The 22,887-nt window shown below is 57.2% G+C and overlaps 1 protein-coding gene across 1 annotated transcript in view; it reads right to left on the bottom strand.

Annotated features, from left to right (window-relative positions):
- FBN3 (fibrillin 3) overlaps positions 1–22,887 on the bottom strand; it is a 52,590-nt gene that overhangs the window by 21,244 nt on the left and 8,459 nt on the right. The window contains exons 14-40 of the mRNA XM_045991463.1: positions 21,750–21,872; positions 21,358–21,633; positions 21,026–21,079; positions 19,473–19,598; positions 19,261–19,386; positions 18,115–18,234; positions 17,837–17,974; positions 17,652–17,702; positions 17,275–17,400; positions 15,462–15,686; positions 15,133–15,258; positions 14,681–14,809; positions 13,505–13,630; positions 12,627–12,752; positions 12,384–12,506; positions 12,091–12,216; positions 11,050–11,175; positions 9,417–9,539; positions 9,100–9,222; positions 8,533–8,658; positions 8,329–8,451; positions 7,456–7,578; positions 7,208–7,369; positions 6,246–6,314; positions 5,290–5,415; positions 577–702; positions 37–186 (exon numbers count right to left, since the gene is read on the bottom strand). Of these exons, the coding sequence (XP_045847419.1) occupies positions 37–186; positions 577–702; positions 5,290–5,415; positions 6,246–6,314; positions 7,208–7,369; positions 7,456–7,578; positions 8,329–8,451; positions 8,533–8,658; positions 9,100–9,222; positions 9,417–9,539; positions 11,050–11,175; positions 12,091–12,216; positions 12,384–12,506; positions 12,627–12,752; positions 13,505–13,630; positions 14,681–14,809; positions 15,133–15,258; positions 15,462–15,686; positions 17,275–17,400; positions 17,652–17,702; positions 17,837–17,974; positions 18,115–18,234; positions 19,261–19,386; positions 19,473–19,598; positions 21,026–21,079; positions 21,358–21,633; positions 21,750–21,872 (3,498 nt within the window). The remainder of the gene's footprint in view (positions 1–36; positions 187–576; positions 703–5,289; positions 5,416–6,245; positions 6,315–7,207; positions 7,370–7,455; positions 7,579–8,328; positions 8,452–8,532; positions 8,659–9,099; positions 9,223–9,416; positions 9,540–11,049; positions 11,176–12,090; positions 12,217–12,383; positions 12,507–12,626; positions 12,753–13,504; positions 13,631–14,680; positions 14,810–15,132; positions 15,259–15,461; positions 15,687–17,274; positions 17,401–17,651; positions 17,703–17,836; positions 17,975–18,114; positions 18,235–19,260; positions 19,387–19,472; positions 19,599–21,025; positions 21,080–21,357; positions 21,634–21,749; positions 21,873–22,887) is intronic.

The following is a 22,887-nucleotide window of genomic DNA, read 5'->3' as shown; positions in this document are numbered from 1 at the left end:
GACCAAGCTGGAAAGAAGGTGGGGGAGGGTACTCACAGCTGGCAGGAGTGGGGCACGCCTCGCAGGGTCTGTTCCAGGCCTGGCCGATGTTGTACGAGCAGCAGCACATCTTCCGGGTAACGTTAAAGGCCAGCTCATTTCCACACGTGCCATTATAGTGCCGGAAGCAGATGCTCTTCCTCATGTCTGCAGTCGGGTTAGGAAAAGGAGTATGGACGAAAGATAACCGAGCCAGAGGAAGAGAGAGCCAGAGGGCTGAGAACTCATTCATGGATCCATTTGAAAATAACTGGCTTGATGTCTCTCCCCCAAGACACATGAGGTGTCATTTATAGTCTTTTGGGGGGGGGTGCAGTGCACAACCTGAACAACCATACATGGCAGCCCTGAGCCCCCAAGTCCTGCATCTTGTTCTCTGCTGCTGACCAGCCACTCATACACTCACCCTCCATCTCTCTATTCCCCTAAACACACCTCTGCACACTATTTCAAAGCATGGAGACTCCGAGAAGTCCCTCCCACACCCAAGTGCTTTTCCCACAACTCTCTTGTCTCCCCAGTCATCACATTTTATACCCATGCAGTTGTTGCCACCATTGACTTGCAGGTACTCCGTGGGGCAGACACAGGTGTAGTTCCCCAGGGTGTTGTAGCAGGTACCGGGGCCACAGATGTCTGAGTGTGCAGAGCATTCGTCGATGTCTGCAGGGGAGGGAGGGGGAGCACCCGGGAGTTGTTTAGATAACCCCACCCTGGATCTGGATCTGATGGAACCACTTCATCATGGGCTTGAACTTGTTTCAAGATTAGCTTAAAGGGTGCAGGTATCTCAGTGATATGGGGAGACCCAATATGGCAGTAAGTACGGGGGGGGGAGGAGTTTGCTGTGATCTCACTTCCATTAAGCTAGTAAGAAAAAAATAACACCTGAACCCATGAGTCCATTACATGATCACCAAGAGTGGGGCAGCCATGTGCTTCCTAATGAGAGGTGACAGGAAGCAGGCGCCCCATGCATGCATCAAGTATTTCTGGAAAAAAAGGGCTCCTCAGTCTGATCACTTTTCTAGTCCAGGGGCAGAAGATTTTTCCAAAAAGCAGAGAGTAAACTTTTTTGTTTTGCAAGCCAAACAGCGGTCTCTAACACCCATTCACTCTGCGCCTGAGGTATGAGAAGAGCCACAGATAACAGGTAAAGAAATCAGCATGGCAGGGTGTCTGGGTGGCTCAGCCTGACCTCCTGCTCAGGTCCTGATCCAGGGTCCTGGGATCGAGCCCCGCATCGGGCTCTCTGCTCACCGAGGAGCTTTCTTTCCCCCCCGACCCCCTGCTAGTGCTCTCTCTCTCAAAAATAGAAATAAAATCGAAAGGAAGGAAGGAAGGAAGAGAAATTAGCATGCTTGCGTTCCAATAACACTCAATTTATGAAACTTGAAATGTGAATTTCACGTACTTTTCACATACCGCAAAATACTATTCTTCTCTTGATTTTCTCCGACCGTTTAAAAAATGAAAAAAGCATTCTTAGCTAGAAGGCTGTGCAAAAACAGGCGGTGGAAATATCAGCACGCTAGGAGAGGCATCCTCAAAGAGGGCAGAGTGAGGAATGCCAGCTTCCGTTCCTCCACAAAATGTACTGAGCTGGCAAAAACTGAGGAAGTCAACTTTTGCAGAACTCTGGAATCCAGGCGAAAACTCACAGCCATGGAATCTGATGTGTAAGATAGCCTAAAGGATGTACAAGACAAAGGGGTGCCTGGCTGGGTCCGTGGGTAGAGCCTGATCTTGGGGTTGTGCGTTCGAGCCCCACGTGGGGTGTAGAGATGACTTAAAAACAACAAAGTCTTAAAAAAAAAAAAAGAATCCACAGAACAAAACCTGTTAGAGCTCATTAACAAGTGAGGTCAATATAGTTGCGGAAGGTAAGACCAACACACAAGTATCAGCCTTACTACTGTATCATGTCAGTGAGAAATGGAAGAGGAAACTCTGGAAAATTCTGCTTCTAATCGCGTCCAAAAAATTAAATACCTGGGAATAAGTTTCACCAGAGAGGTGCAAGAGTTGGACACTGAAAACTACAAAAGATCACCGCGAAAAGAAAAATTTTAAAAAGACCTACAGAAATGGAAAGATCCTATGTCCATGGGTCAGAAGATTTGACACTGTTGAAAGGCGAGTAGTTGCCGAAGCAACCTCCAGTTTCAATGCAAGTCCCTCGAAATCCCAATGACTTCATTTTGCTGAAATGGAAAAGCTGATCCTAAATTCATATGGAATTGCAGGGGATACCCAAAACCATCTTGGAGAAGGAAAAGCAAAGTTGGGAGGGCTCACACGTCCTAATTTTGAAACTTACAATGCTCCAGTAATCAGGACAGTGGGGCGCTGGTACAAGGGTAGACATATAAATCCATGGAATAGAATTGAGAGTCCAGAAATTAACCATATGTCACGTGATTTTCCACAGGGGAGCCAAGACCATTCAATGGGGGAAAGATGAGTAGTCTCTTTCACAAACCGTGTGGGGACAGTTGGAAATCCACAAGCAAAAGAATGAAGCTGGACCCCCTCCCTGACACCATATGCAAAAGTTAACTCCCAAGAAGCAGGGGTCCTAAATGTAAGAGCTAAAATGATAAAACTCTTAGAAAAAGGCATAACTGCAAGACAGTGCCTGTATTTGGCAATGGATTCTAGATAACACCAAACACACAGCTGTGGAAGAAAGGAAAAAACCCAGATAAATAGGGCCTCATCAGGATTAAAGCCTGTTGTATATCAAAGGACACCATCAAGAAAGTGAAAAGTGAACTACAGAATGGGAAAAACTATTTGCAAGTCAGAGGTCTGATAAGGATCTTTTTTTTTTTTTAAGATTTTATTCATTTGAGAGAGAGAGTGTGCGCGCGCGCGCGCGCGCACACACGAGCGGGGTGGGGGGGCAGGGGTGGGAGACTAGAGGGAGAGGGAGAAGCAAGAGGCAGGACTTGAGCCCAGCCTCCAGCCTGGGATCATGACCTGAGCTGAAAATAGAGCCACCCAGGCTCCAGAATATATAAAGAGCTCTCACAATTCAACAACAAAAAGACAAACAACCCTATGTAAAAATGGGCAGAAGACGTGAACAGATACTACTCCAAAGATATATGAATGACTAACAAGCACATGAAAAGATGCTCATTAGTCATTAGTCATCAGGGGACTGCAGATCAAAACCACAATGGGACGCCACTTCACACCCCCTTGACAGTATAACTCGGAGCAACGGAAAATACCGGTGTTGATGAGGATGTGAAGAAACTGGGACCCTTGCACATTGCTGGTGAGCATGTAAAATGCTTAGCTACTGCAGAAAACAGTCTGGCAATTCCTCACCCAAAACAGAAGAGTCAACAGAATCACCATATGACCCAGCAATTCCAGGAGTAAGACCTACATTCGACAAGGACCAGCTACAGCTACAGAACATTTGCCCACGGCAAAATGAAGACCAGGGCTTCCTTGTTCGAGATAGAATGAAGAATTCTCATGAAGAATTTCAAGATGGCAACAGCAAAGCATCAAGCCAAGTGTGGGCCCTTCAGAGAACAGTGTCCTGTGCTACTGCACAAGTCCCATCCCTTGCGTCTGACTGCTGGGAAGGGCTCAGAGGACTGCAGCCCTCAAGCATACTGCTAGTCCTGCAAGGCTGCACATCCAAGGTCAAGGTTTAGGTTCAAGTCTGCTGGCCCTGTGATCTTTATTTTTTGATAGGACCTTTTTTATTTATTTTTTTTATTGATAGGACCTTTTTTAAAAAAAAGATTTTATTTATTTGAGAGAGAGAGAGAAAGAGAGAGTTTGAGTAGGGGGAGGGGCAGAGGAAGAGGGAGAGGGAGAAGCAAACTTCCTGCTGAGCAGAGAGCCTGATGCAGGACTCCATGCCAGGACCCTGAGATCATAACCCGAGTTGAAGGCAGACGTTTAACTGACTGAGCGACCCAGGCAAGCTACCTGGGGCATTTCTCTTTCTCTCTTGATATCCTAAGGGACGGGGGAGGTAGAGAGGGATGAAGTATATTTCAAGTATCTGGGTTCTGATTCTTGAAGGTGTGACAGCTTCCACCTCCATGTACAATGGAAATCGGTGTGTTGATCTTAGATTTCTCCCTTCCTTCCCCATTTCCTTGAGTTTCTAAACAGCACTGCTCTGAGAAAGAAGATACATATCCTGTCCTTGAGCGCTGGTGTCGGTGTCTGGCTGGATGTAGGTGTTCAATCGATATTGTTGAAAGGGAGAGAAAGAATGAATTGGTGGATGGGTGGATGGAAGGGATGGATGGGTGGGCGGATAGGTGGACAGACAGAGGGAAGGATGGATGAATAGGTAGATGGGCGGAAAGACAGATGGACGGATGGACAGATGAGTGTGGATGGATGGATGGATGGATGAATGGACAGAGGGATGGATGGATGGATAGAGGGATGGATGGATGGATGGATGGATGGAGGAGGGATGGATGGATGGATAGATGGATGGATGATGGATGGATGGATGATGGATGGATGGATGGGTGGATGGATGGATGGATAGAGGGATGGATGGATGATGGATGGGCGGATGGATGATAGATAAAGGGATGGATGGGTGGGTGGATGGATGGATGGGTGGACAGAAAGACAGACTTGGTATACTGTATTGGAAGAGCTCAGACTCAAGGACCAGGATGTTTGGGTTTCCCTCACTTACTAGCTGGTGCGTCTGGACAAGTCACTTAATCTCCCCGAGCCTTAGTTTCTGCATCTGAAAAATGGGATTGTAAAAGGAACATGCCCTCACAGGGCTGTTGTGGTGAACGAACAGATGATAACGGCAGATGCTCGGTGCGGGCGTGACACGCACAGACTCCGGGTACCTGCTGGCTGTTACTAGGATGCACTTAGCAGAGCTGGAAGGAGGCAGGTGAAACACTGCTTGAAGGAACAGTGTGGCTACTCCCTCTGCGTCTGTCCCTTCCCACTCCCAGCGCTGGGCCTCCGTCAGCTTTTGCCCCAAGGAGGGAGGGCATCGCTGCTATAGCAAAGCCAGGCCGTTTCTGAGTGGGTAGGAAGTCAGAGGGAGGCAGCAGAGCAGAGGGCAGCTACAAGGATCCCAGGAAGCCTTCCCCGCCCTTCCGATGCCCCCCCCATCGCCCCCGCCACTGGCAGCAAGGCAGGTGAGCTGGTCCCTAGGGGCATTTCAAGCCCCAGCACCTGAGGACAGACGTGCAGCTAGGGAGGAAGGCTGGGGGGGGGGTGCATACTCACCCTCACAGGTGCGGGTGTCCCCATTGAGGTGGTAGCCAGGGGGGCATGTGCACCCAAAGCTGCCAAATGTGTTGCCACAGTCGCCCCCCTGGCACAGCCCAGGCAGCTCCTGGCACTCGTCAATGTCTGTCGGGGAGCGAGGGAGCCGTGCTTGGAAGCTAAGCCCAAGCAGAGGCCTCTGGGGACGCTGACACCCTGCCCTGGGCTCTCTGGGGCCCCCAAGGAGAGCCGACCTGCTTCTTCGAGAATACCTGAGAGCCGCTGGCTCTCTGGAGGGTTCAGGCCAGGGCTGATCTTGGAGGCTTCACCTCGACTGTTTTGGGTCAGTGTCACCCTGAATTCATCCCCTTTCTCTTCATTTCCTAGTCCATCCTCCCATCCATCCAAACCAACCAACCATCCATCCATCCATCCATCCATCCATCCATCCATCCATCACCTGGTCCCTCCTCTCCGATCTTATCACCCCCTGTACATAAAAGGATGGAGGGATGAGGGACACCTGGCTGGCTCATTGGTAGAGCGTTGACTCTTGATCTCAGGGACATGAGTTCACTTTGGACGTCGAGCTTACTTTAAAAAGAGAATGGTTGCACGCATGGAGGGATGGCTAGGGGACCGCTGGATAGGGAGATGGATGGATGCATAGAAAAAGTAGTGCTTGAAGAAGCAAGTAGGTCGACAACAAGATGAATGGATGGACGGAGGGATGGTGGGAGAATGAGGAGGGGATGGGTGGATGGTGGATGGACGAGGGATGGTGGGACGGGCCCGCAAACCAACAGATGGAAGAAGGGGTGGATTAAAAAAAAATCACCACAAACTAGAACAATTTAGTGTCACAGTCTGGCCTTCAGGCAGGAAGGGGTGGGCCCTACAGCTGCGCTTTGGTGAAGCTCGGGTGAGACAAAGGTCGATCAGCGGGTACGTGGGCGGATGGTCTGCCAGGAACTCACCTTCCAGGATGACGGTGATGGGGTTGGGCCGGAAGCCCTCGCCCCCCGGGCACAAGGTTCTGTACTCGGCTGCAAGGGAAACAGGCACTTCTGAGGGGCAGAGCCCAGAAGGGACAGGGGACTTGGGGTCCTGGAGGGCCCTGCACCCCACCACTACATCAACTACAACTCCTTACCTCAGCCTTTTGCAGCCGAGAGACCCTGGCCAATCTGGGAGGATGTGCAGTGTGTGTGTGTGTGTGTGTGTGTGTAAATACGTTCACATCCAACATGCGAACCGATGAACTGTGTGCTAGTAGCTGAGCGTGGAGAGACGAAATGTTTTCTGACCCCAAAGCAGACCAGTGCGACTGCAAATTTCCCCATTGAAAGAAAGACCATGGACATCACAGACACACAGACACACACACAGAGACATACACACACACCTGAATAGGTGGACAGGTGTGTGAACCTGAGGCCTTTGCACATGTTATTCCCACTGCATCGCACACACCCCCACCTGCTCTGCCTGGAAAACTCCTACTCATCCTTCAAAGCCTCTTTTAAGCCCCTTGTCCTGGGAAGGCTTCCCTTACCCTCTTCCTCTCCACCGCCATCACCGAGCCTCAAACAAACCCTTAGAACTGCTCTACTCCCACAGCCCAGGGACCACTGGTTTATGGGTGTGGGGCAGTGTGCAGGGCTGTGGCTCATCCTTCCCTGGGTCCCCAGCCCCTTGCACAGGACAGAGAGGAACTCCCATTGTTTGCTGCTGGGCCGAGGAAACGAGTGAATGGAAACAGAAAATTTGCAGGAAGGGATGGCATCGGGAGAGGCACAGCCAATGAACTGTCAAGAACGTGCTGTGTGACCCAGGGCAGCCCCTCTCCCTCTCTGGTTCTCAGGGTCCCTCCCGTAGCAAAGGTGACTCCCTGAGTCCTGAGGCGTGCTCGCCTGTGTCCCCCCACCCAGGGACTCACTGGTGTTGGCCATCGGGCACAGTTCACAGGGGTTGCCCCAGGCCCATCCCAGGGAACAGCAGCAGGACGCGCGGCTGACGCCGGCCCCGACCTCCGCAGTGCAGGAGACGCCGCCGTCGCCCCGGTCGTGCGTGTCCAGGAAGCAGTTCCCGACCCGGGTGTCTGAACAGGCAGAAAGGGGCAGTTAGCGAGAGGTACGCCCAGCTCACCTGCCGTGAGAGCCCCAGGCGGAGCTGAGGCTTACTCACCCACACAGCCCACCCCGCTGGGGTTCAGCTCAAAATCCTGGGGGCAGCGGCAGAGGTAGCTTCCAGGGGTGTTGACACACAGGCCATTGATGCAGTTCACGGGGTCTGCGCACTCGTTGACGTCTGTGGAGTGGGGGGGGGCACCGTCAGCAGGGAGCCCTCCCTTGACCCCCGTCCCTCCCGCCTTCCTCCTGGGACGCTGAAACCCTCAGTATCGGATGTGGAGCTGTGGGGCGAGGCCGTGTCCTCCCCTGGGAAGAAAGCCCAAGGGGACAGCAGCCTTCCGGGGACGCTCTGCCCTGTCCAACCCCTTCTCCTCCCGGCTCCGTTCCACTTGGCATAGAGCTTTGCCCCTAGAAGGTTCCCTGTGCCCTGGCTTCCATGCAGCTGTCGTACAAAGCCAACATTTAGAACATGTTTTCAAACCAGGGGTTGGCAGACTCTTATCTGGGGGCCAGATCCGGCTCCCTGCCTGTTCATGTAAATAAAGTTTTATTGGCACACATCCATGCCCACTCATTTACATACTGCCTGTATCTGCTTCCAGGCTACAAGGCCTCTGAGGAGCTGAGACAAGGATTGTATGGCTGGAAAGCCACGGATTTCCTAGCTAGTCCTTTGCTGGAAGAGTTTGCTGAGCCTTGTTTTAAGCGCATCAGTAAGAGACCATTCCCACGACTGCAGTGGAGGGAGCAGGCCTTTGTTCCTTCACTGCATTCACTCAGGAGACGAGAGACGACAGGTCGATGGGAACGGGGATCAGTGGGGGCAGTCAGACCAGCCCCCCACAGAACAGGACATTCGAGAAGGTCTGAGGGCAGGGGTCGGTGAGCCCGGCGCCCTCCCACACCCACAGCCCCGTTGACCCCACACCTGTGCAGTTGCCCCCGCTGCGGTCCAGCTCATAGCCCCCACCGCAGGCACAGCGGAACATTCCAGGCAGGTTCTCGCAGCTCCCGAACATGCAGAGGTTCCCGAGAACGCACTCGTCCACATCTGTGGGGACTTCAGGTCAGCCCGCCTCTCCCGGCGGGACCCGCCTACTGTGTCCCCCAGCTCAGCAGCCCCCGGCCTCACCCCGGCAGGCACGGTGGTCCTCCGTGGGGCTGAAGCCCATCTCGCACTCGCAGCGGTACCCGCCCAGGGCATTGAGGCACTGCCCGTTCTCGCAGAGGTCCACGTCCTCAGCACACTCGTCCCTGTCTGCGGGACCCCGAGAAGCAGAGGGCTGGGGGCCAGCTGGCCGGGACCCACATAGAGTGGGCAAATGGCCCCCGTCAAACCCTCTGTGGTCAGCCAGGGCTCTGGGGAGCAAGCAAGCTGCTCTGGGAACTCGGACCCCGGCTCAGGGAGACACGGGAATTGGTGACGCAGGACCCGGGTGGAGGGGTCTGGGGAAGGAAGCGAGTGTTCCTGCTCCCCACATCCCGAAGGCTCCGTGCATTCGGAGTCCAGGAGAGAAGACAGCCCCCCGTCATGCTGGGCCTGGCGTGTGGCCCCATGGGCTGAACACACATCCTCTCCAGCACCCCAGCGTGTGGTGTGGGCAGTGGATCAGGGTGGGTTGGGAAGCCCGCTGATCACCGTGACCCCCTTGGAATCCAGCCCTCAGGGCTGTCCCTCTCGGGCCCACCCCGCTCTCACCTTCACAGGAGAAGCCGTCCCCGCTGAAGCCGCGGCGGCAGACGCAGCGGTAGGAGCCGGGAGCGTTCAGACAGTCGGCTCTCGGGCTGCACCGGTGCTCCCGGAAGGAGCACTCATCCAGGTCTGCACGACACGGAGCCCAGAGCCCCAAAGTGTGTGCATTGGGGGGCTGCAGGGAGGCAGACCCTCCAATCTCGACCCTGACCAGCCCCCGCAGACACCCCCGGGCCTGGCCACCCCTGCCCTGCACCCTTCCCCCACCTGCCCCCAACCTACCTCTGCTGCTCTGCCCAGACCGCCTGCCCCCGGGCACTCACCGTGACAGGCGAAGCCATCCCCCACCCAGCCTGGCTGACACCTGCAGCTGAAACTCCCAGGGACGTTGAAGCAGGAAGCGTGGCTGTCACAGCTGTGTCCCCCAAGCTCACACTCGTCCACGTCTGCGAGGAGAGGAAACTGGTCGCGGGAGGGTCGGGAGCGGGAGAGGGGAGCAGGACACGGCACCCCCCCACAAGGCCCAGGGCCTAGGGATAGGGCCTCAGGTGCAGAGTGGGAGGACAGTGCAGCGGCGGGAAAAGCAAGAACCCTCCTGGGGGAGGGCTGGCCCAGAAAGCCCCGCCCCCCCCACTCCAGTAGCTTCCACCTTCACCCAGAGCCCAGAAGAAAAACCCCAAGGTCCAAAAGGCATGACTCCCAGCAGCCCTGCAGTGGTTTGAAATAGCAGCAAGAGAGACTCAGCCTAGACCTTAAGAGTAACGGTCCTAACGCATATGTCCTCGTTCTTTCTCTCTCTCTTTTTTTTTAAAGATTTTACTTATTCACTTGACAGAGAGAGAAAGATCACTTGGCAGAGAGAGAGAAGCAGGCTCCCTGCTGAGCAGAGAGCCCGACGTGGGGCTCGATCCCATGGCCCTGAGATTATGACCTGAGCCAAAGGCAGAGGCCCAACCCACTGAGCCACCCAGCCGCCCCATATGTCCTCGTTCTAAAGCAGGATTCCTTCTAAACCAGTCTCCGATCCGCAGCCAAGTCTGCAGTCTGCCTCGCCCTTCTACCCTCTGCAGCGTCCCCCCACCACCTACGTGAGCTACTGGGTACTGGTCATTTCTTTACACTCCCGGCACTATTACTTGGGCAAATGGATTTTAAAAGCTAATTTTTTTTTTAATTTAAAAGCTAATTTTACATCAACCACAGTCTCTACAAAGTCATGGGCTTGATGCCGTTTCGTAACGGGGGACTCTAACACGCGTTCAGATAACTGTGTAACTGTGTATTTGTGTCCTCCAAAAAGGTACGTTCAAGTCCTGATTCCTGGAACCAATGAACTGGACCCTTATCTGGAAATGTAACAAGTTAGGATGGGGTCCTCCTGGACTGTGGGGATCCTTATCCAATGACTGACATCCTTGTAGGAGGGAAATTTGGACCCAGACCTAGACAGAGCCTGGGTGAAGACAGAAAGAGTGGACGGACATATTTGCGAGCCAAGAAATATCGAGGACTGGCGGCCACCACCAGAAGGCTGCAGAGGCGCAGGATAGATCCTCCCCTCAGACCCCCAGGAAGGAACCGACCCTGCGCACACACTGATTGCAGATTTCTGGCCCCCGGAACCGTCCCCGAGAGAGAATACACTTCTGTGCCTGTGAGCCACCAGGCTGGGACGAAATTGAGACAGCAGCGCGAGGCGGCCGAACCGAGGACTACTGAGATGTTGGAATGTTCGCCCCTGTGTCGCTTAAAGTCATCAGGCTGGCACGCTTCGGGGACACTGCCAGGGACACCTGGGACTGCAGAGCTGTGTGCTAAGGGGAGCGCCGGGGGAATCTAACCTGGTGTTTCTGCTTTAACACAAGACCCCACCATGCAAATCCAGAAGAATGAGGTCTGGCTGTACTCAGCCCCGAGGGGAGGGGCAGACCCCAGGACCCCTGGCCGCCTGCTCACCGGAGCAGCCCGTGGCCTCCTTCCTGATGACGTAACCGGGCCGGCAGTGGCAGACAAAGGAACCTTCTGTATTCTCACAGTCCCCGTGGAGGCAAATGCGAGGGTTCAGGTCACACTCGTTCACGTCTGTGGGATGATAGGAGAGGAAGCAGATAAGGGCAGAGGGGGTGCGTGAGCGTGGCTGCGTGGCCTGCCACGTGGGCCCCCCCCATGTTGAGGCTGTCCCCATCCATCTCCAGGACTGAGGAGCTCCTTCTAGTTCCACCACCGGGCGACTAGGAATGTCCTGTCAACACGTGACCCAGCGTATTCTGTGGCACGTATCTGGCACGTGTTCTCAAAAGGATTTTGTGGCTGAATACATTTAGAGCACATGGAGCTAAATGAAGTGAGCCAGGTTTTTCTGCTACAGGCCTCGTCCGAGCCTTTATGCCAACGTGGATCAGCAAGAAGGGCACGGAGCCGTAAAAGAATTCCCCGTTTGATTTGATCTGAGGCGCAGAAGTGCTTCCTAAGACTCCTGCAATCAGAACCCCCAGCTGCACCCGGCTGGACTCATCTCCTGGGGAGGGAGTTACACTCTTCCTTCCTAGAACGTCCCCACTCTGGCCCCAGCCTTGCCCTGATGGGGCAGACACCTGTTCCCCACAGCCTGGCAGCCAGGACAGGACAATGACCATGGTCTGAGCAGCCCGGGGTCCCCAAGCTGGGCTCAGGGAGCAGTTCTGAGTGTCCTTCCCATCTTGCTCACTGTTACACCTAAGATCCCTTGGGGTGCAGCGATCTTAAAATGCAGCCCATGAAGCGGGGTGTGAAGCTGTGAGTGTATCAGGTACCCGGGGAAGGGGTTGGCAGACGTGCTCAGAGCACAGGGTTTGGGGCTCTGCTGCTCTGAATCTGATCCCACAGGCTCTGGCCCATCCCCCTTGCCCGCATGCGACAGGGAAGGGGCCTGACGTCGGTCTCAGCTGTGTGCTTCCCCGTGGAAGACCTGGCACGTGAGTTCAGATGCTGTCCTCTGCACCCCCAGAAGCTCCTCACCAATGCATGTCCTTGCGTCCCGTGTCGCCACGAATCCTTCATAGCACAGGCAGCGGTGGCCCCCAGGCACATTCGCGCACTGGCCCCCATCGCAGATGTCCGGGGTCTCTGCACACTCATCCACGTCTGGAGGAGCGGGGGGGGGGGGGGGGGGGGGGGAGGAGGGGCGGCTGGGCTGTAGTCCGGCAGGAATGGAGGGGGAGCCCAAGGACCCTGCCGCAGGGTCAGTGGCATGTCCCAGGTCTGGCTGGCTTCACCTGGGACGGCTTGGTTGGATCCCCCCTTCCACACACCTGCGCACGTCTTCCCGTCGGGCATCAAGGAGTAGCCACGTCCGCAGCCACAGCGGTAGCTGCCCTCCGTGTTGGTGCAGTGCGCCTCACAGCCACCGTTCCCCGCGAGACATTCGTTTATGTCTGCGGGAGGCAGGGCAGAGGTGGAGGGGCGGGGCCATGGGGCGGAGCCAGGCTTGGGGCTGGCGGGCTACGCCCACCCCGCCCCGCCCCCCTGTGTGTGGCAGGTGGGCGTGGTCTCACCCGAGCAGCCCTGGCCTTCAGGCGTGCTCTGGAAGCCCACGTGGCAGGAGCACTGGAAGGCCCCAATGACGTTGACACAGTGGCCGTGGGGACACAGGCCGTCACTCAGGGAACACTCGTCGACATCTGGAGGGAGAGCACGTGGCTCGTGGGGCCAGGTGTGAGCGGATGGCCGACATGGACCCTTCTGCCATCTACAGGCCCCTGAGACCCTCGGACACGCGTGTGCACCAGTGCTCTCACACACGCACAAACACCCTCGCACGGAACACACTCTTCCCGAACAAACACACGCCCACACTCAAATACACACTCACATTCCTCTGCCCACTCACAAGGCTCACACGCGCTCCCTATATGCACACACTCGCCCTCTGTAGACGCACATCTGTACCCACGTGCTGGTTCACAGGCGCTCACACACTCACATGCAAACACAATCACAGACACACACATTCACACCATGTGCACTCCCACGGACTCACAGACATCTGTCTCCCACACCTGCCCTTATGTCAATGCACACACAGCTGCACGCTCAGACCCCCGCACAAACACACCCTCAGACCCCTTCACCTGCAAACACGCTCACCCAGGAGCAAACACATATCCACCCTTAGACACACACTCTCGCAAGCTCACGCAGACCCACAAATAGACACAAATCACACACTCATTCTTGTGTAGACCCCAATACACACCTCCACACGGACACACACAGGCTCTCCCATCTCACACGTGCAACCGCTCACGCCGACTGATGTACACGGACTCACACGTGCACACTCACACGCAGGTACGGCGTCAGACGTGCACAAACATGCATTCCCACTACGACACTCACCCCACCGACGCCCGCACACTGGGGGCACGCTCACCCTCGCAGGCGGGGCCCTGCGCCGTCAGCGCATGTCCGGGGGGGCACCGACACGTGAAGCTCCCGTCCGTGTTGACGCAGCTCCCGCCCCGGCACAGCAGCGGGTCCCGCACACACTCGTCCACGTCTGCGCAGGCGGAAGGGAGAGCAGCTGTGAAGGCCTGGACCGGGGCAGGGCGGGGCGGGGCTCATGGAAGCTGCTCCCACTCCCCCACACCCTACCCCTGCCCAGGAGAGCCTGGAGGCTTGGGGCGCAGGTGACCCAGCAGAGCAGAGTTTAAGCGGAAAGGGGCAGGGGCAAGTCAGCCCAAGATGGAAGCTGGAATCCGCAGGAGAGTCAGGGTCAGGAGGCTGACATTCCTGGAGTCCCTGGAGTCCCGAACGAGACCCTGAGGAGCCACCCTGCAGGACACAGTCTCCAGGCATCAGCGCGGGGAGCGGGCTGAGGCAGCGCCCTCCTCAAGCTCCAGTCTTGTGTTCCTCCTTCCACCTCTCAGGCCGACCCCAGGGCCTTGGCACCTGCTGTTCTCCCTTCAGTACGACCTTCCAGCCCCTCTTTGCCACATTTAGTCCCACTCTCTCAGCCACAACCTCAGGACCCCCAGAACAGGCCATCCCTGGGGATCACACCCCACCCCACCACGTGGCCCCCTCGGGTGCTTCTCACAGTGGCCATTTTGCATGTGGCTGGGATTCGTTTTAAGAGCATTGGTCTCCCCATCAGGTCATGAGCTCCAAGAGACGGGCTGCCTGCTGCTGAGCGCTTAGTGGCTCTTCTCAGTAGAGGCACATGGAATGTTCACAGAATAAATAAAAAAGGGAAGGAAGGAAAGGAGGGAGGGAGGGAGGAAGGAGGGAGGGGGAAAAAGGAAAGAGGAGCTCCTCTCTCCAGGGCCTTCTCCTCTTCTCACATGACCCCTGCCCTGGGGGAACCCACCCAGACCTCGGTCCCTAGGCCTCAATCCTGCACGACAGACCCGAGGTCCGGTGGCCTTCGGGATGCCACCACGTAGCACCCAGATTCACCGGGTCTCTGCTGGGTTGAGGCTTCTCCCCACACCCGCGCCCCCCCTCGTCCATCACGGCAGCGTCCCCACCTCCCCTCTCCTCAGCCCCAGCACTCATCGGACATCGCCCTGCCCGGGGCCACCCCATGCATAGCCCCACGGCCACCTACCCACGCAGTTCTTCGTCAGCACCAAGCCACTCTCGTAGCCACGGAGACACTCGCACTCAAAGCTGCCCGGGGTGTTGACACAGGTGCCCCGGCCGCAGAGGTCCGGGGAGATGTGGCACTCGTCAATGTCTGCGGAGAGAGGGGCAGGGGACGGCCTCCACATCTGTAGACGCCGGGGGCTGCGTGGGAGCCCGAGCTGCCGAATGGAGCCCGGGGGTGCGCCCACCGGCCAACAGCAGGGGTTTCCTCCCTGGAGGTCCGCCCTGTCAGCTCCCCCTTTCACAGTCGGGGTCCCTAAGGGCCAGAGGGGGCAGCGACCTGCCCTGGGTCATGCCGCCGGCGGGCAGGCAGGACTAGAGGTGCCCACGGAAGGGGGTCCCGACTCCACGTCTGCTTCGAAGCCCCCATTCCGGCCAGCGTTCCCTGTGGAGGCCAAGGGGGGGAGCCCATACCTGTGCAGTTCCTTCCCTGAGCATCAAGGGCGAAGCCCCCGGCACAGGAGCACCGGAAGCTGCCCACGCTGTTCCTGCAGGCACCGTGCACGCAGAGGCTGGGGAACGCCTTGCACTCGTTCACGTCTGCGGTTGGGAGCAGAACGTGCGGTCGGTCAAACACCTCCAGCGTCCCTGGGTTTGCTCCCGAGGCTTCGAGGCTCTCCCCGCAGATGTTCTGCTCTCCCAGCAGTCACTCTACGCTCCCTCCAATGCACTTCCCACCTCCGGACCTGTGCCCGTGCTGTGCCCTCTCCCTGCCCTCGGGGATCCTGGTGCCTGGCACATACCTTTATAGAATGGTTGGCCTGATAGGAAGTCCTGGCTGGCAAAGCCCGGGCCCCGGGGACATAGGCTGGCAAACGCTGGGGACTCGGGCTCCGGGCACGCCTCGCACGCAGCCCCCCAGGCAGCCCCCACGGAGCAGCAGCAGACGTCCATCCGGTGTTTGCCAGGCAGGGCGACCCCACACTCGTCCTCGTCCCAGCGCAGGAAACACGGCTCCAGACGCATGTCTACACAGAGGGGGACAGTCACCGGGTCCCCCCTCCCCCGCCACCACACCACACCTGCCACCACATGGGCCATGAGGTCCCCTCTGCAGAGTCTGTCTGACACGCTCTCCCCAGTAGGAAACGTGCAAGGGGAGTGACTTCCTCCGGCGGTGACACTGTCCTAATGATGTCATCCAACAGGGACATCGTAATGGCAATTACTTGTCCTGCTAAGGGGCTTGCTATGTGCTGGATGCTGTCCTAAGCTCCCCAACCCACATAATCCTCAAAATAGCAACAAGATGAACCTATTATTGTCACGGCCATTTTACAAGCAAGAAAACTGAGGCACAGGAGGGTTAGGGGGCCTCTCTGAGGCCACACAGTGAGCAAAAGGCAGAGCGCATTCGCACCAGGCCATCTGGCCCAGAGCGTGTGCTTGGTCTGGAAGACTCCCCCTCAACCTGACAGCAGATAAGCCTCCCTGGAGACCAGACACAAGGGACTACGCCAGGGGCCACTACCTACAGCCCTAGGTCAGTCTCCTGTTTTTACAAATAAAGTTTTATTGACACACAGCCACATCGCTTTGCTTCCTTATTGCCTGGGGCTGCTTTTGCCTGACATGACAGAGCTCAGCGGCTGCGGCAGAGACTATGTGGCCCACGATGCCAAAAATAGTTACCCCTGGCCCTTTCCAGAAAAAAGTTTGCTGATCCCTGGTCTGGGACAATTTCTCTCTCTTCACGAAAGGAACACAGATTTTAGGAAAGTCGATTTGAAGTTGAGGCCCTGTTCTAGAACCTTGAGAACTTCTGGCAACCCTGTGACATGCACAGGGATCCTCCCCTGTACCCAGTGCCCGGGTCTGGGGCTAACGGTCACGTCCGAGCGGACGGGGCCCGAGTCACAGCCTCCCTGTTCACCTGGTCCTGAACTCAGCCCATGGGGCCTGAAATGCAGCACCTTTTTTTCCTCTTTACTCGGTTATTTCCTTTCCTTGGTTATATTTAACCAAGGCGGGTGGGAGACCCTCTGCCTGCCTAAAACTCAGCTCAGAAGGCAAGCAAAGTTGAGAAGGCATCTACAAGAAGGCTCCTAGCCAACGGCAGGAGGAAACCGGACAGCAGGCAGAGAGCCTGTCTGCTGCCTACGATGTGTTTTTGGCCAAGAAATGTCCACCTCAAGATGTTGGCCAAGAAACCCTCACCCGGGGGAAAATAGCTCCAATCTCTGCGCCTGAGGGGGAGCCATTCAGAAGGAATGTTGGAGCCCCAGATGCTGAGGGAGATTCCGGGCACGCTAGGGGTGCCCGGTGAGCAGATCCACCCTGAGCCAACACCCTCCGGTGAGGAGAAAGAATGAATAAAGTTGCAGACGCTACATCACAAGACCTTAGCAGGTGCCATGGGCCTTGTTAAAGGGCAGCGAAGCGAAAGGGTGAGCCCCCAAAACACACAAGACCCTCTTTTGAGACACGTCAGCAAGAAATGAGCAGGGAGCAGAGGGTCCCGGAGGTCACCCCAAATCCCTTCTGATCCCAGGAGGGGTCTCCAAGCACAGGGGTGGGGACAGGGGAGGGAGGGCAGGCGGCCCCGCACGGACTCACCCACGCACAGCCGGCCCGTGGCATCCAGCGTCAAGCCGTAGGGGCACTCGCAGCGGAAGGAGCCGGCGGTGTTGAGGCAGTGGCCGTTGGGACAGACCCCGGGGAAGACCTCGCACTCGTTGACATCTGGGCAGGGACAGAACAGGAAGAGGGGCAAGGCCTGGAGCTGCTTCCCTGGGGCTCGAGACGGCCAGGTCATCCCTGGGGAGGTGGGAAGGAACAGGGCCTGCCTCGGGGACTGGGGCATCTCAGGGCCAGACCTGGGTACCGAGGAGGGGAAAATTCTGTCTCGATCTCAAGACTTTAGGACCCCAGGCAGCCCCCATGACTTGCACCTGTCGGGGTGGGCAGTGAACTATGGAAGGGCTGGGAGTTACCTTCACAGGTGAGCCCCACTGTACGGGCAAAGCCATGGGCACAGGCAGGGTCTGTGGTTGGGAGAATCAGAGTGGGCACAGGAGTCACTCTCTCCATCAAGAGCCCCGTGCTCCCAACGGGCAACTGCAGTGGCCATGCCTGGGTGGTTCCCCAGAGCTCACGCGGGGGGCTCCCCGGGCATTACCAGGCTCACAGCGTTCGCAGGGGCTCCCCCAGGCAGCGCCGAGGGTGGCACAGCACTCAGACCGCAGGGAGGCTCCACGCAGGTTCGCTTCACAGCGGCCCTCCTGGACCTGGAGCCAGCAAGTGCCCCTGGTGATGTCTGCGGAGCAGGCGGTGACTCAGTTCACCCACCAGCCCGCACCTGCACGCTGACGCACAGAGACCTACCCTCCCCTGGGATGGGATGCAGGGCTGGGCAGCAGGGTCCCTGCTACTCCATGGGACTCGGGGCTCTCTCACCTTGGCACACGGTGCCGGAGGGCCCCAGCCGGCTGCCAGGGGCGCATTCGCAGGCATAGGAACCGGCCAGGTTCCGGCATACACCATTGACACATGGGTTGGACAGGCACTCGTTGATGTCTGCAAGGACAGTCTCCCACTGGGTCCTGAGCTTTTGGAGGGGGAGCCCCAGCTGACCAGGGTCCCCTCCTCCTCAGTGGCCACCACACGCACATCCATGCATGCACCTGACCGGACACGGCGTGCGCGCGCAGGCAGGGTGCCCAGGGATGGAACACGCAGATACCCACACGAGTGCTTGCACTGAGCCGTGCGGGACACCCATGCAGGCACGCTGACACGCAGGGTCCTGTGAGCACGCACACATGACCAATAGGGAGGGACAGACACAGTGGAGCTCAGTGACCTTCAAGGGGGTCACACACATGAGAGGATGAGAGGGAGAGGCAGGAGGAAAGCCCAGAGAGGACAAAGCCAGGATGTGGCTGGGAAGCGGGCAGCTCCAAGGGCTGAACGGAACGGGGTCTGCAGAGGGACACACGGGGGACATGCTGGGCAACGACGACCTTGCTGCAAAGTGTGTGCATGGTTGGACACTGTGTGTCTACATGTGTGTGCGTACACAAGGGCACAGGTGTGTGAGCACACATCTAAGCGTGAGCCTAATGTGAACGCGTGAGAACGTGGGCACACACGTTTCTTAGGGAGTGTGCGTGACTGGGTAGGCATGTCTACGAGTGTGGATATGGGGGTGGATAGGGCATTACCGGTGAGTTAATATGCACAAAATAATACACACTCTGAGTCAGTACCAGTACGAGTGCCTGGTCGCATGCACACGCATGTGAACGTGTGAAGGTCTGGATGCATGCATAAGTGTGTGACTGTGTGTGGCTGTGAGTACAAGTGAGTCAAGTGTGAGAGTAAATGGGTGTGCAAATGTGGGTCTGAGTGTTCGAGTGCACGACACCCAAGCGTGTGTATAACTGTGTGAGACCAAGTGGGACTATTTGCCTGTGAGTGTGTGCGAATGAGTAGACACGCATCTTCCAGCATGTGTCTGTGTGTACACACCACACTCAGGTGTCCGTGTGCACGCCCGTGTGTGCGCGCACGCGCCTCGGGCAGCAGGCTTGGACCCGGTACCTTCGCAGGTCTCCGTGTCCCGTCTGAAGCTGAAGCCCCGGGGGCAGGAGCAGCTGTAGCTGCCGGGGCTGTTGCGGCACCAGCCGTTGTCACACAGGAGGCTGTTGCGAGCGCACTCGTCCACGTCTGCGGGGTCGGGGTGGGAGAGCGGGGTGAGGGGGTGCAGCGGGGGCGGCCCGCGCTCCTGCCCGCGTTCTGCTGGGCGCGCTCACCCACGCACTCCTTGCCGCCGGCGCCCGCCTCGTAGCCCGGGCCGCACACGCAGCGGTAGCTGCCCCGCAGGTTCTCACACGCGCCGTGGGCGCAGACGTTGGGGTCCAGGGCGCACTCGTTGATGTCTGCGGCAGGAAGAGGGCGGAGCAGCTGCCGGGCTCACGGGAGTCTCCAGAAGCCTCCCCCGCCCCGTTTCCCTCTAAACCCGTGGTTTTCCGACTCTGTGGACCTCTGGGGCCATTCTTTGCTGTGGGGTCCATCCTGTGCATTGGAGAATGCTTTGGCCTCTACCCAGCCCATGCCAACAGTACCCTTCCTGACATTTCTCCAGACCTTGCTAAATGTACCTGCTTGACCGCGAGGTGGGGGCGGGGGCAGGGAGGGAGGCTTGTCCTCAGTTTGGAACCCATGGAACGAAAATTTGTACAGCAGCAACGTGATAAAAATAAAAGCAATCGTAATTGCTGACATTACAGAGTGTGTATTATTTTGTGCATATTAACTCACCGGACCCCCCATGACATCCCTGAAACAGGTCCTATTACTATCCCCACTTTGCAGACAAGGAAACCCAAGCAGAGAGGGTAAGTAACTTCCTCCCCCCATTACTCAATCTGTCAACAGCCGGGCCAGGATTTGAGCCCAGGCATCTGGCTCCGGACCTGTGCCTTTCACTGGATGACGGTGTGGTGGTCCAGACGTCTGTTCTCCCCTGATGGCCCAGCAGTCAGTGAGAAATCAACAGTATCCTAAATCCTTTTGTTTCTGCGTGTGTGTGTGTGTGTGTGTGTGTGTTCAGCTAACAAACACAGAGACACACAAATGGGGAATTTCCTTTCCTTGCAAGTTTCAACTCTACAGATCAAGCACTTTGGGCTGATACCTGCTGGCCACAGGAGATCAGCCAGGGATCCCAGGGTAGGGACTATCCCATTGTGGGGGCAGCCGAAAGAATCACAGAGGTTGCAGAGCGAGTGGGCCAGAAAACACAGCTCAGGAGGGAAAGGAGGCGTGGGAGAAAGCACGGCTTTACACATCCACCATCCCCAGCTCTGTGGGCTGAATCGTGTCCTCCCCAAATTCATATATTAAAGTCCTAGCCCCCAGGACCTCAGCACCTGGCCTCACATGGAAAGCAGGTCTCTATAGAGGTAATCCTATTAAAACGAGATCATGAGGGTAGATTCCCAATCCGTGCCAATATGATGATTGTCTACTTACAAAAGGGAGAAATTTGCACAGACACACACGCGGGGAGAGCCCCACGTAAAGATGAAGGCAGAAAATGGAGGGATACTTCTACAAGGCATGGAACACCAGAGATTGTCATTGACCACCAGAAACTGGAAGAGAAGCAAGGAAGGGCTCCCCCTTCACAGCCTTAGAAGGAAACGATGTGGCCTACACCTTGATGTCAGATTTTGAGCCTCCAGAGCTGCGGGAGAATACATTTCTGTTGCTGAAGCCCCCAGCCTATGGTACTTGGCTAGGACAGACACAGCAAACGGACATGGTGCCCCCCAGCCCTCACCCAACACCCGCTCCCACACACCTCTACCATCAGTGGTGATGCCCAGACCGCCGCTGCACAGAGCCTGGAACTCGGCTGGAGGGGCAGGGACAGGAAGAAGAGGGGCCAGTGGTCAATGCTGAGCCGCAGCCACTCCCAAGGATGTGTGTCGCGCAAGAGTCTGGGACCAAGATGCCTCCCCCCATGGAGAGAGTGATTTTCTGCGGTCTCTACTCGGGGAGAGTCACTGGAAGAGAGATGTCCTCCCCCACAAACCCATGCAAGACCTCTGTCCCTTCCCACCCCCAGGGTGATGAACTGGAAGGTGTACAGGGACGAAAAAGGCAGGTAGGATCAGGCAGCAGGACACTCACCAGAGTTCTTGGCAGGACACGGCTGGCAGGGCTCCCCAAATCCGTGGTCTGGGCTAGCACAGCAGCACTCGGATTTGGTGACCGCACCCGGGAAGGGGCGGGCACAGGAGCCCTGCTCCAGGGTTCCGTAGCAGGTGCTGCGCACATGCGTGTCCACGCACACGCGGCCGTCCGCGCCCACGGCCAGCCCCCCCAGGCAGTGGCAGCGAAAGGAGCCCTCGGTGTTGGCGCAGTGGCCGTTCACGCAGATGCCTGGAGTCTGGCACTCATCGATGTCTGTGGGGGTGGGGGAGGCCCGGGGGCTCTGCATCACGTCCTCCCCCAATCTCTCCCCTCCCTGCCCGTCACCGTCACTTCCATCCCATCCCCTCCGACCCAGCCCCTGGCCTCGCCCACGCAGGAGCGGCCGCTGGGCGCCAGCAGGAAGCCGGGTTTGCAGAGACACGTGAAGCTGCCGTCCTCATTGATGCACACTCCGTTGGTGCACATGGTGGTCGTGGCACACTCGTTGTGATCTAGGGACACCCGAGAGGCTGGATCCCACCCCGGCCCCTCGCTGGGCCAGCCCTGCCTGCAGACCAGCACCTCCCACTCACGACTATGTGGCGCAGCAGAGCGAGCGCTGAGCCCTCAGGACCCCACCCAGGGAGGCTGGGGGCCTGACTGGGCAGCTGGTCGCTTGGCTGTGATTCTGTCTGCCTGGATATCAGTCTGTCTGCTGGAATGCCAGCTCCCCTGGGGCACGACTGGGCTGCCTCCCCAGCCTGCATCTCCCTCCTGGCCCAGGTAGGTGCTCCATAAATATTTGTTCACGGTTAAGTAAAGAGGGGGCGGTCGTACGGCTCTGGGCATGTACTAAATGCCACTGAAATGTTCACTTCTAAATGACGGCGTTTATCTCGCCTCGATTTAAAACAAAGCAAAGAGGAAAACAGCTGACAAGAACATGGTCTAGCTGGAAGGAAGTGGTAGGTGCAGGAACAAATATCAAAGCATCAGTTTTGCACAAAAAAGATTGCACCAGAAAAGGAAAAGATATGAATGAAAGATGCGACGAAAATTTGTGCGTGGATGTCCACCACAGTATTCGCCGTAATTGCGAAAATTGGAAGCAGCCCCGATGTCCCTCAGCTGAGGAGTGGAGAAGTGAGATGTGGCCCTCCACCCACACACGGGCACGTCACTTGGCCACCAACAGGGGCAGGCGTCGACACAACGCTGCCCCGTGTAAGACGGGGAGCCCCGCGGGGAGCCTGACCCAGGCACCCCCCACCACCACCACCACCAAGGTCCTGACCCCATACTCTCAGCCAGACTCGCTGCCACGCAACAGGTCCGAGGACGCGCTTAGGCCCCGGGTCGGACAGCCCTTGCTGGGATTCATGACCCGAACTCGGGAGGGGAGGATTGAAGGGTGAGTGGAGGCAACAAAGCGCAAGACAGAATCTCAGGCAGGTCGTCTGGGTTCCGAAGGGGGAGCACAGGCTCCATCGTCGGGAGGGACGTGGGTGATGCGGCGGAGGAGACGCG

Source organism: Meles meles, chromosome 20 (assembly GCF_922984935.1).
Source record: "Meles meles chromosome 20, mMelMel3.1 paternal haplotype, whole genome shotgun sequence".
Classification (NCBI taxonomy): Eukaryota; Metazoa; Chordata; class Mammalia; order Carnivora; family Mustelidae; genus Meles; species Meles meles.
Note: the sequence above shows the minus strand (reverse complement) of the source record. Positions and strands in the feature narration are given on the sequence as shown.